This window comes from Symsagittifera roscoffensis, chromosome 2 (assembly GCF_963678635.1).
Source record: "Symsagittifera roscoffensis chromosome 2, txSymRosc1.1, whole genome shotgun sequence".
In the NCBI taxonomy this organism is placed as follows: Eukaryota; Metazoa; Xenacoelomorpha; order Acoela; family Convolutidae; genus Symsagittifera; species Symsagittifera roscoffensis.
The window spans coordinates 7,510,180-7,521,864 of NC_087063.1; the positions used below are offsets into that span (position 1 = coordinate 7,510,180).

The window sequence follows — 11,685 nt, forward strand, 5'->3', positions numbered from 1 at the left end:
GGCTATCCTTGTTGAAACTAACGCACGTTCATTTGTATTCCAAGTTTTTTGAAAGATGTATTGTTTGTGGAGTGTTTGTTGTTTTTACTTATTTTGAAGATAATTGTTGTCATCCTTGCCTATTTCGCTAATTTTATACGCGTTCTCATCACACATTGAAATTGTTTTTTTCCTGGTGAATGGGGTCGGAAAATTTTGCGCTAAATGCACAGCAACCGGCTATCTTTGTTACGCCTGGGGTTGTTACGCTTGTTGTTTTAACGCTTGTTGTTTTTTATGCTTGAGATAAGCAAGCGTTAGCTAATCGGAATCTAAATTTTTTCGGGTGAACAACTTGTTTAACAAAATCCCTTGAATCATTTAACTACTTGTTTACACTTGCGAACATCTAGTGTATTAGTACGAACCTTCTTTTTTCTAACCGATTCGCAAACAAAAGTGTTCATTGAAATTGTTCACTTATATGGAAATTTTACTGTAGCATTGAGAATTGCATGTTATCGGTTCTCTGCTTTATATGTGGCTAGTGTTTGGTATTAATTAAGCGTTCGAGGCTGAGTGGTTAGTGCGTGAGACTCATAATTTCTAGGTTGCAGTAGGTAGAAGGTTCGAATCCGAGATGCAGCCAAATGTATAGAGCTGCTTTTTGTGTTCTCGAAGTGTTTGCGAATCGAAGCTTCGTGTCTGTGTTTATTAGTTAAGTCAAGTTTCTTTTCTTCTTCGGCGCACTTGGCCTAAAAGTTACGAATATGCCGAAAGCGGCAAAAATACTGCATTCAAATCTGTATGAAATTTTTCCGTTTCAAACTTTTGACGCGTCATCGTTTGTCTGATTGTTTGAAAGGCTTAATTTTGTTTCAAAGTCTTTATTTTTTCTAGATTTAAAAGGAACGTAATTATTAGGCCGTCTCTCTGGAAACAAAAGGATAAAAATTTCGGCTCATTGCAGTGTTTCATGTCAATAGGTCTGTTTCCGGCTCAACGCGAGTTTTTCCCAGGTTGAAGATCAATCAAGAGAAATTACGCAACTTTTGTAATTGTCATTTTTTTTCAACAGTTTTCAGTTTTTCAATAGTCGATGATCGTAATGAAGACTCTTATATAGCTCTAGTGGATTTTTTTTTCAGGAAAAAGTCTTGCGGTTTGATTTCTGATTTTTTTAAATGTTCATTTCAATTCACTTTATGAAAAGAATGAAAGTTTCCAATAATCCAGTGTGCCCAAATAGGGTTAAGTTTATTAGGAGTCGATGAACGTAACTCAGACTCTTATGTATTTCGTGATGATTTTTTCTTCAGGATCAAATTTAATTTTTCCCGGTTTGAATTTTGATTTTTTTAAGTTTCAGTTCGTTTCCTGTTTTAAATGGAATGCTAACTCCACTATCGAACAGCAAAGATATTAAGATCTTGAAAAATGTAATCGACCTTAAATTTGGGATAATGGAATTCAGTTTTCAGATTTCGCAGCAAAATAAAAAATTTACGTACTGATCTAGTTTTCTCAAAATGAGTTATAAAAGTGTTGATCATAAATTGTTGTAGAAAATCAAAGAGTTTTAATCCATTCATTTTTTCTTTGTAGTTCGAAGGTTGAGATTTTAAAAAACAAGTCTGTTTTTTTTTTCTGTTTTCTTGCGTTCTTTGGCTATGTTTAAAGCTTGTGTTATAGTATGAACTCTCTTTTTTTTCCAACCTAAGTCACAAATATTGTTGCGACGCAAATATTGTAGCGACCAATTGTGTTCATTTTGACCAACAACTAGCTGTTAAGTACAGCCAATATTAAGGATATTAACATAGACTTTTATATTACAAATAGCACTTAGGCTAAAACGTATCATGAATCTGTAGAGTAGAGGTAGGGAAAGAGACCAGCAACAAAATAAGAGGGTCCAATCCTGGGCAGGGTCTGATGTTTTTAATGATTTTTTTCATATACTAGCTAAAATGCGTCCGCTCTATAAATTGAGGCATGTTAGTGGTACATTTCTTTTTTTTTTCAAATTGACGGGTACTGCTAATGCGTCATAATTGGCTTGCGTCACTTAGCAATTATGTAGACTCATAATTGGCATGCGTCACCTAAAAAATTGTTGACTCAATGTTTTACTCATTCAGTTTTTCCCAGTAGCGTTAAAATCAAGTTTTTAGCCTAAAAGACATAACTTTCATATAACGAACGCTACTCGATCGCTTCAGTCCTTAATTTAGTCTAAAACTCAAAAATTTCAACCCGTTTTTTCTCGATACTGGGACACTTTTTGAAAACAAATTTACTATCGTTCGAATCAATGTTGAAAGGGCTTCAATATGATATATCTCTTAACCCCTTCCGATGATTATTTGTTGTACCTGATTTTGTGTGGAAAAAGTTTTAAATAAAAACTTAAACAACCGAATACAAAGTTTCTCGGAACAATTTTCTAAGTTTTATGAAAAAACTGTCTGCAAAATCTTGATATATAAGGAGACTTAACGTGATGTGATTTTTTCCGTTTCACTTGAGTTCACTGACACTTTTCGATTTTTCTGTTGGCTCTGTTCTTAAATTGTGTTCACCTGTGATTCGATGCTCAGATTCGCTGTTTTGATTTGAAAATCAATTTGTCCTTGTATTTTAAGTCTTCGCAAAACGTATTATCTAATTAGTTTAATGGTATTAAAGGTCTTGGTAGTTGTTTGAATTTATTTTTAGAAAAGGCGTGAGGTGGTCTGATTTCTGATTCGATCTTAGCTTTGTTTGTTGTTTACTGGAAAGTACCCTGACCTAATAGTTGTCTCAATGAATCATTCGATTTCCAAACAAGTTTGATTTGAAGTCTTATTACTCAGTTTAATACCAAGTTTAATTTGAATTAGTCATAAAATTCTTTCGACCAATAGTTATTGTCAACTTCCGAAGATAATCAGAATGCAGTTTTTGCCTTTCATTTTGTTCGTCGCGTTAGTGGTGGGAATAATTGTAGTCATATTTTTTGTGCTATTTGTCCTGGCAGTGAAGTTTCAGGAAAGTGGAACACCAATTATTCTTGCAAAACGAACGGCCGTTGGTCGTTCTTACAACAGCTCCATCTATGTAAATTTGAATAGAAACGACAATGACAGAATGAATCGCCACGTGTCTTCGTACGGTTCTCCGATGTCTCCGAATTTGAGCAGAACAATTGGGAACCGAATAGATCTGAGTTCGAATTCAGAGCACTTCGAGGTCTAATTTCGCTTCTAATTTCGAAGACTCATATAGAGAAGTAATGTTTTGTGAGTTGGAAAATTTGGACAACGAAATTGATGACTTATGTGGCTAACTGATGACATTGCATCGATGACCTATCACGCGGTAGGATATGGCAAAAATGCAGATTTTCGTACCCCTTGAAATATGCGATTGGAGAGATTGGTTGAAGAGACTTTGTGGTTTTCGTAGAATCATAGTACAATTTCTTCTTCAATGAAATATTACATAGAAGTCCACAAATGAAGCGAAAAAGCGCGAATGTAAAATCCGCAGCCGCAGATAGCAACGAAATAAATAATGACGGTTCCAAAAATTATCCAATTATGTATAAACGGCCTTATTCTTGAGTTTAATTTATTTCAGAATTGTAAATATATCAAATGATTTATCAGTTCAATTGTTTAACAAGGACAGAACAGAGAGAAGCCATGATGTTTGCGGACGAATAGTGGGTGATATGTTTCAATAGGTGATAATTTTGATACAAATTTGAACAAAGCATGTATTTAATTTGAGAACTATAATGCATAATACATTCAGTTCATTTTAAGATTCGATGAACAAAGTTCAGACTCTTGTGTAGGTCGTGATGAATTGTTTTGTATTTTTTTTTCAGAAAAAACTTAAAATGCTCTAAGAAGTGCATTCATACTTATAAATGCACATATGAATGCTTTAGGTATATCTGCACTTTTGAGTTCAATTCAATTTCATTTGCTGGAAGGTAGGCAAAATGCATTCTCCGATTATGAAAGCTGAAATGGCGCAAAAAACGTGATCGATTTCTAGATTCGAAGGTGGAATTTAATTTTTAGATTTCCCAGCGGAACATGCACTCTACCTATTGATCATATTTTCTTATTTTGGGTTATTTCTTATCAAACAAGTGTTCATTATCAATTATCTGGAAATTCAAAGAGCCTTAAGTCTGTATATCTTGTCTATGAAATTCGGAGTTGGAAGTTTTTTTTAAAAAAAGCAAGTCTTTTTTTCTTCTTTCTTTGCGTTCATTGACTCTTTTCCAGCTGTTTGTTGGCTATGTTCAATCAACTATACATGCTATCAAAAAGTTATTGAACATTACTCTGCCGCTTTAAATATTATTTTTTAACTCAAACATTACATTTTCGCCAAAATGTTTGGCTTCGAATTAAATTATAAAAACTGATCAAACTATAACAAAGGGTTGATCCAGCTGATCAATTTGAATCTGCCATATTTTTTTAATATATCACCGAATAGTCTAATTTTTGCTGGTACGTAATAGAAATTTGTATTAAGGAAAGGTTAAGAAGAATAAAAACTTTGCAAAAAAAAGTTATTTGACATAAGTGGAGCTATAATTGTGTAATTTTTACAATCATATCTGAAACAAATAGCCTTTTTTATTGCTTGGTTTTATCGCAATACTCATACTACGGGATTTCTGGCTCTCAGTTTGCGCTAAAGAACAATGCATGTTGTAATTGGGCGTGTAAACTAGTTAGTTACGTAGCGCACTGTATTACTATCACTCTACTTTTTTTCCAACCTAGCTCGCAAACAAAGATGCTGATTTGATGGCACTTTTGCTAGTGTCACGACCTGTATCATTGAAAGTTTTGTAGCACCTGTTCTCTGCTTTTTTTGTGGCTCGTGTTTGAAGCCGCAGTTTCCAATCTGACACAGCAAATGTTTTTTTATTTTGAGGCTCATTTTTACTTTTCTGATTTCTAATTTCAGTTTATAGAGCTGCTGTTTCGTTTTCTCACTAGTGTGCGGAGCACAGCTTCGCCTCTGTGAAAAATAAGTGTATTTACAAGCGGAGCGTATTGTGCTACTGTCAAGCAACTTTTTAAAACGCGAATCGCAGTGCTACTTTTGGTGGCACTTTCCCAGCATTAGCAGTTCAATAGCATGTACTTTGAAATTTCTTTTTAATGAGTTAAAACATTTGATATTTTTTTATTTTATCAAATGAACCGAAAAAGGCTATTTGTTATATACTTATATAGAATGATAAAAGTTCCTTTTCAGTAATTTTCAAGAGTAATGAACGTAGCGAAGACTTTTATATAGGTCTTACTGAGTTTTTTGTTTTTTTATTTTTTCTGTAAAAAGTCTTAAAATATTGATGCGCTTAGGTATAATGCACTTTTTGAGTTTACTTGAAATTCATCTACTGAAAGTGACGTAAGTAGCACTCTCCAAATACAAACGTGGAAATAGCGCGAAAAAACGCGAACGATATCTAGTTTCGAAAGTGGAATTTATTTTTAAGATTTTCAGCGGAATAAAAACTTTACCTTTTGATCCAGTTTTCTCAAGTTGGGTTCATATTATCAAAAAAGCGCCAATCATGAATTGTTTCAGAAATTCAAAGAGCTTAATGGGCATCCGTTTTTTTCTTTGAAATTCGAAAGTGAGATTTTTTCAAGAAAATCAATGTTTTATGTTTTACTTGCGTTCATTACTCTTTTCCAATCTTCGATTGGCTTTGCTCTAAATCATTATAACTCAGGAGATTGTTGAAAAGCATACTTCATACACATTTTGGTTTTTTATATTTCAATTTTTATACGCAAATTCTTTGTGCTTGTCTTTAGTGTATTAAATTCCAAGTTCTTACCTGAAAAAAAACTCTGAGCGACAAAACGTGCGTATAGCGACTTTTTTGCGCATTTTAAACCTCGCGTTTGCCGCTTTCTTCTCTATTGTGTTTGCGAAGTTGCAGATTCACCTCTGTGTAAACGTATACTATTTACATTTATGCGAACGAAGTTATAGCTTAGTTAAAATTCAACGAAGTTATAGCGAAAACTGGCCAGATAAATTCCAATTATATCTGCGTAAAGTTTTGAAGAATCATAGAGATAAATTGTTTTTTTTTTGTGAGTTGGAAAATTTGAACACGCAAATAAATGACCTCGGTGAACTGATGACATTGTATCGATGACTTAGCCTGCTATAGGATATGACAAAAGCGCATATTTGCTTACCCCTTAAAAGGTGCGAATGGAGAGATATGTTGATGAAGCTTAGTGATATGCTAGAATTGGTACCATCATTGAATTTATACCTTGAAGTCCACAATAACGAAGCTCAATAGTTTACAGACTGGCGAAAAAGTAGCAGACGACTTGTACATTTTATGCATACCACGAAAATTACAGCTGCAGAAGATATGAACAAAAGAAATAAGAACGATTTTTAAAATTTTGTCTTCAAATATGTATAATTGACCTAATTCTTGATATAAAAAATATTTCAGAATTGTAAATATATCAAATCATTTAAAAGTTCAGTTTTTATAAGGACAGATTAGAGAAGAGTCATTATGTTTGCGGACTAATAGTCTAGTTTTGTCAGCACTTAGTTGATTAGAGTTACTCGGGTGGAAAGATCTAAGAAGAAGAAAAGGTTATCTAAAAAAGTTGTTTCGACATTAGCGGATCCAAGCTTTTGTTTTAATTACACAATACTTTGTTTCCTAAAAAAGTCGCACTTTTTATCCAAAACAATACTTTGGGATTTCCAACTCATTTCGCGCTAAATAATAATCCATGTTGCAGCGACTATAATGGGTGTTAAATTTGGAGTTTTTATATTAGCAGAACGCAGTGTGATTCAGCTAAGCAACTTTTTATAACCCAAATTGCAAGTTTTACGACACGTTTGGTAGCACTTCGCAGCATTGGGAGTTTAGCAGAATGTGCTTTAGATTTTTATACTAATTAGTTAAAACAGCAGATGCTTTTTTTATTCCGAAGTTGTAGATTAATCTGTTTGAAGATATTCTATTTAAATTGAAGTCTTAAGCGCTATGTGCATTGAATCGAGTTTGAGACTAAACATGAACAATTTAGCTCAATTTTTATGTTAAAAATTTGTCTTTTGGCTTACAAGCCTTTTTGATGATCTTCAGAATGATCATGTAAATGTTTCATGTTCACTGATGTTTTTTTTTCAAATATCATTTTGGGTTGCCATGAATTGATTAAATTAAAATTTTTGGAATTGATGATTTTTAAATTGCTGGCAACTTGGTTTCATTTTAAATTAATTGCATTTTTTTTCGTTCCGATCGTTTTCAAAAATCAAGTAACACAAATAATCTTTGCAATGAGTCCAATAATTTTTCATATTGAAGTTCTTTCAGTAGTAATTCGAACGACCTGAAAAATTTTCCAAAAGTTGTCTCAACTTCGAGGTAATAAAAAGCGAGTGAGCAGGCTCATAAGAGAGGGGGATGAGTTTTTTCGAGGTTTATTTCAGCGCTTCCCTTGGAATATGTTTTTTTTGCTTTTATTGTTTTTCTTTTTTTTTTGAAAAAAAAAACTTTTTTTTTCGAAAATTTTTTTTTTTCGAAGATCTTTTTTTTTCGAAAAAAAGGATTTGCCTAATTTTCTATTAGTATCGAATACATATTAAAGTTCTCGGTTTTGTTCAGATACTTTCATTATGCCTTGAAAAATAATATGAGTTAAAACATTTTTTATAAGATATTTTTTATTATTGTGATCGGAAATATCTGTGCTACTTGCGCAGCAACTGGCTATCCTCTCTCTAATGAATTTAAAATTAGCTTGATTTATCGAAATAATTTATTGTTTTTTTGCGTAAGGTTTTGCAATGACAATTTTGGTCGAAATTTTTTTTTCTTGAAGTTTTCTTGATTAATAAGAGAATTTGATTTAACGTTAACACTTAACATTTGCGTTATTATTTTTTGCTATATAGTTTTTGAAGAGAACGCTTAATGAGTAGTTTCTGAGTTATTATCAATTACGATGTTAAAAAGCGAAACAAATGGTATAAAATTTGTTTTTTTTCCCCAATTTATATGGCGAAATGGTGGGTTTCGGCTGAACTTCTATCGGCCCAGCTTCCCTGTGTGTTTCATCGATAGATTTTTAAAATTATAATAAATCATAAGAATACAAATAACGAACCTTTTTTACCTTCCTAAAACGTTTTGCTGCTTTGATTTTAAAAAAATGCGTATTCAAGTTGTGCTTTGATCAAAAAATTTTTCAGCTTTTTAAGTTTAATTTGTTTTCGGGATTCTTAGCTTCACGATGGTTGGTTCATCACATTTTGATGCTCTATTTGAACAAGCAACTGTACCTTGAAATCATTTTTTCTTGATTCTTTTGTTGTCTTTCCAAATTGTTCAGTAGATAGTGAAAACTATTTCCTTCATGATGGAAGATTTGACTTCAAAGTGTGTATCTGTGCTTTGTTTCAGGCCACCTGTTCCACATAGACTTCGGCTTCATCCTGGACAGGGACCCGAAGCCCTTCCCTCCCCCGATGAAGTTGAACAAGGAGATGGTGGAGGGCATGGGCTACGTGGGCAATGTGGAGTCCGAGCAGTACAAGGAGTTCAAGAGCTTCTGCTTCGACGCTTTCCAGGCACTCAGAAGGTACCATACTCGGGCCATTTTTCCTAAAGGCCACTTTTTCCGGTGGTATATAAACCAGCGGAAGTATCAACCAACCGAAAATGCGTGAGTGTTATATAATTGTTGCGTATCGATTATGTGACAGTTACAAAGTTATGAACGTTTCATTCATATGATGTAGCTTTTCGGCTGGTTTTTAGACGCCGCGCATTTTCGGTTGGTTTATTCTTCAGCTGGTTTTTTTACTCTCCTTTTTTCTTTCATTCCTCGCACACTCGCAACGGACTGCCTTTCCCACCCTGCACAAACTTGGACTGTAACCAATAACTTAAGGAAGTTTCTGTTTGAATGCCAAATGTGCTGGCAATTGTGTAAAAATGGTCCGGTATGTTTTTATTATTTCAATAAATTGTTGTGATTGGACAAACTATCCGCTCGTTACTATTTTTTGGACTTTGTGAGAGGCAGTTGGACAAATTCAGGGCAGAGGGAAGTGCTTTTAGGTACTTTATTTCTAAGAAGCAATGAGTTAGAGTCGTCTTATCTAGTTTTTTAATCCGCTATAAAATTTAAACATTATCTGGCAGTACCATCTTCATAACTTTCTTGAAATCACAAGATAACGGTTTTTATGTTGTCACTAGTTATGAGTGTTTTGGCGAAGGCTTTGATTTTGTAGAGAGCGATGATGCAACATTATGAATCTGTTGTTATTAGATCTGCCAATCTGATCCTGAGTCTGTTCAACCTGATGATTCACTCCAACATTCCAGATATCTGTCTCGAGTCAGACAAAACCGTCAAAAAGGTTAGCTCCTGTATTCTATACATCAAAGCTGGACCTATTTTGATACATAAGTAGCATCTGTTGTAGTAATCGGATCAAGAAAATCACCTGAGTAAAAGCAGATAAGAGAGATCTCATTACAAAACCAGACAATCTTAAAATACCCCTTTTTAATTTGTAGGTCTCACAAATAGTATTAAGATCTCTTTTCTTATGGTTTACATGCAGTTCTTGTTTGCGTTTTTGGGTTATAAATTTTTGCCTCATCCTCGGAAACAACACGCTCGGATCAAGGTGAGTCTCGAACCACCGACCTCTCGACTGAAGTACCGAGACGTTCATTAGTGTTTTTGAACTAAATGTTTTTTTTTGTTCCGTTCTCTTTAGATCCAGGAGAAGTTCTGTCTGCAGATGTCGGACGTGGAGGCCACCCGCCAGTTCCAGATGCTCATCGACCAGAGTGTGCGAGCCCTCTTCACCGACCTCATGGACAAAGTGCACGAACTAGTCGTGGTGAGTCACTTCTCTATTGTTCGTAGTATTTATTTTTTCATCTTTCATAAAGTCTTCATTGATTTGATTTGAGTGAGTGTTTATGTACTTTTTGAGTGATTTAAATTTAAAAAAAAGATTTTTCAGTTAATTGCCACAAATTGGTTTAAATTGCTTATAGTTGATTTAAGTCGGATGGAATATTTCTGCTTAAGCTCGACATAAATTTTCCAAGAAACATAAGTGTCAATTTGCATTATTTTCGTGTTTGTTTAGGGCATCAAAAATTAGCAGTGTGGAAGTGACAAATTGTACCAGAGAAAGAACAGCTGCATTCTCAAAAACTCTTGTTGTTCTTAGATTTTGTGATCTCTTAGAAAAATTTATACGATAGATTTATAATTTAACGAATTTAATCTTGAAAAGTAGTTGTTCTCAAACAAAAATTTTGGATGTATATTCAAAGGGTATCAAATGCGAAATGTCAGGAAAGTAGGTTAATTGTCAAATTGAACAATTTTTCACAAGGGTTTTTAAATTTCTGAGCATTTTTAATAGAGATCTTGAAAAGAAACTAAAAATGAATTAACCATTCAAATTTAGCGCAGCATGTTATTTTTTGGCGCAGTTTTTTGTTGCGACCTCAAATAGGGAAAGAACTTTGTATTCAGGTGTTTTAGTTTTTGTCACTTGAAATTAGGTACACATATAAACTTCAATGATGGTCCAGGAATTTTTTTGCCTTAGACAAATTTAGAGCTGATAGTCTTGATTTATTGCTTTTACAAGTTGCTAAGATTTAAATGGTGTTTGCTAATCAAACCAGTTCTAGTTTGTCCATTAGAGCCATTAGTTATAGCCATTAGGCAGCTTTGAGCTCCTCTCGCTTCGCTACACGTTCAAAAAACGGCAATGGTTTGAAAAGGTAGTCGAATTTGTTTTGTTTTGCTTTATTGAAAAACTAATTGATTGGAACCTACGTTTTTTGCACAGAAACCGGCTATTATTGGTGAAATAGCGATTAGTTCAAACACAGACCCACGTTTGTTCAAAACTGTCGTTAGCTAGAGAATTCCTTAGTTTTAATTATGACTTCAAAGCGTTTTGAGACTTTAGCACTAAAAACTGCTCTGTTGAAACAAGTCCTGTTGAAACGAGCGTGTTCCATATTGCAAAAACTATTCTTTCAGTGTCTAAAATATCCAATTAAAGAACTGCAAAGAATCTCTAATTAACTGGATAATTTTTGCAGACGCTTCTTTTTAGTTTTCTCTGATTTTAAATTCTAGGTTGGAGTTAAGGCGAAATGAAACGTAACTAGTGCTCCGTTTTTTATACTTGACAATAGAAAAGTTGAACTGTTTTATTAAATTTGAAACTTCGCAGTTCGGTTTCCAGTTTCTTAGGTTTTCAAATTGACCAAATTGTTAAAACCTCATTTGAGAAAAATCATGTGAGCTCCCAATTAGTTCGATTCCTCATGTTATTTTGTACTTGTTTGTCGTGAGTAATCTAACATTCATTAACGAAAATTACAAATTGCAATTTAGCTCAAGATAGGACTGACAGAAAACCAACGAGAGGCTCGTTGAAGGCTGCCCCTTACTTAATGACATCATACCAATTTTAAAATATTAAAAGAAATGAAGATCAAACAAGAGGCTTTTTCATTTAAAAAACTTACATATAGCGCGATCAAATTTACTAAGAACTATATCTATCAAAATAAGGCCAGTAGAAAAGAGAGGTGACGCAATCACATGCTTATTCGAGTATAAAATTAAG

General features: G+C 33.7%; 1 protein-coding gene across 2 annotated transcripts in view; it reads left to right on the forward strand.

Annotated features, from left to right (window-relative positions):
• Positions 1 to 10,302, forward strand: part of LOC134840426 (phosphatidylinositol 3-kinase catalytic subunit type 3-like) — a 513,967-nt gene extending 503,665 nt beyond the window's left edge. For both annotated transcript variants that reach the window (XM_063856216.1, XM_063856215.1), the window contains exons 18-21: positions 8,465 to 8,642; positions 9,339 to 9,429; positions 9,796 to 9,921; positions 10,177 to 10,302. In XM_063856216.1, coding sequence (XP_063712286.1) covers positions 8,465 to 8,642; positions 9,339 to 9,429; positions 9,796 to 9,921; positions 10,177 to 10,191 — 410 coding nt within the window. In that variant the 3' untranslated portion in view covers positions 10,192 to 10,302. The remainder of the gene's footprint in view (positions 1 to 8,464; positions 8,643 to 9,338; positions 9,430 to 9,795; positions 9,922 to 10,176) is intronic.
• The last annotated feature ends 1,383 nt before the right edge of the window (positions 10,303 to 11,685 follow it).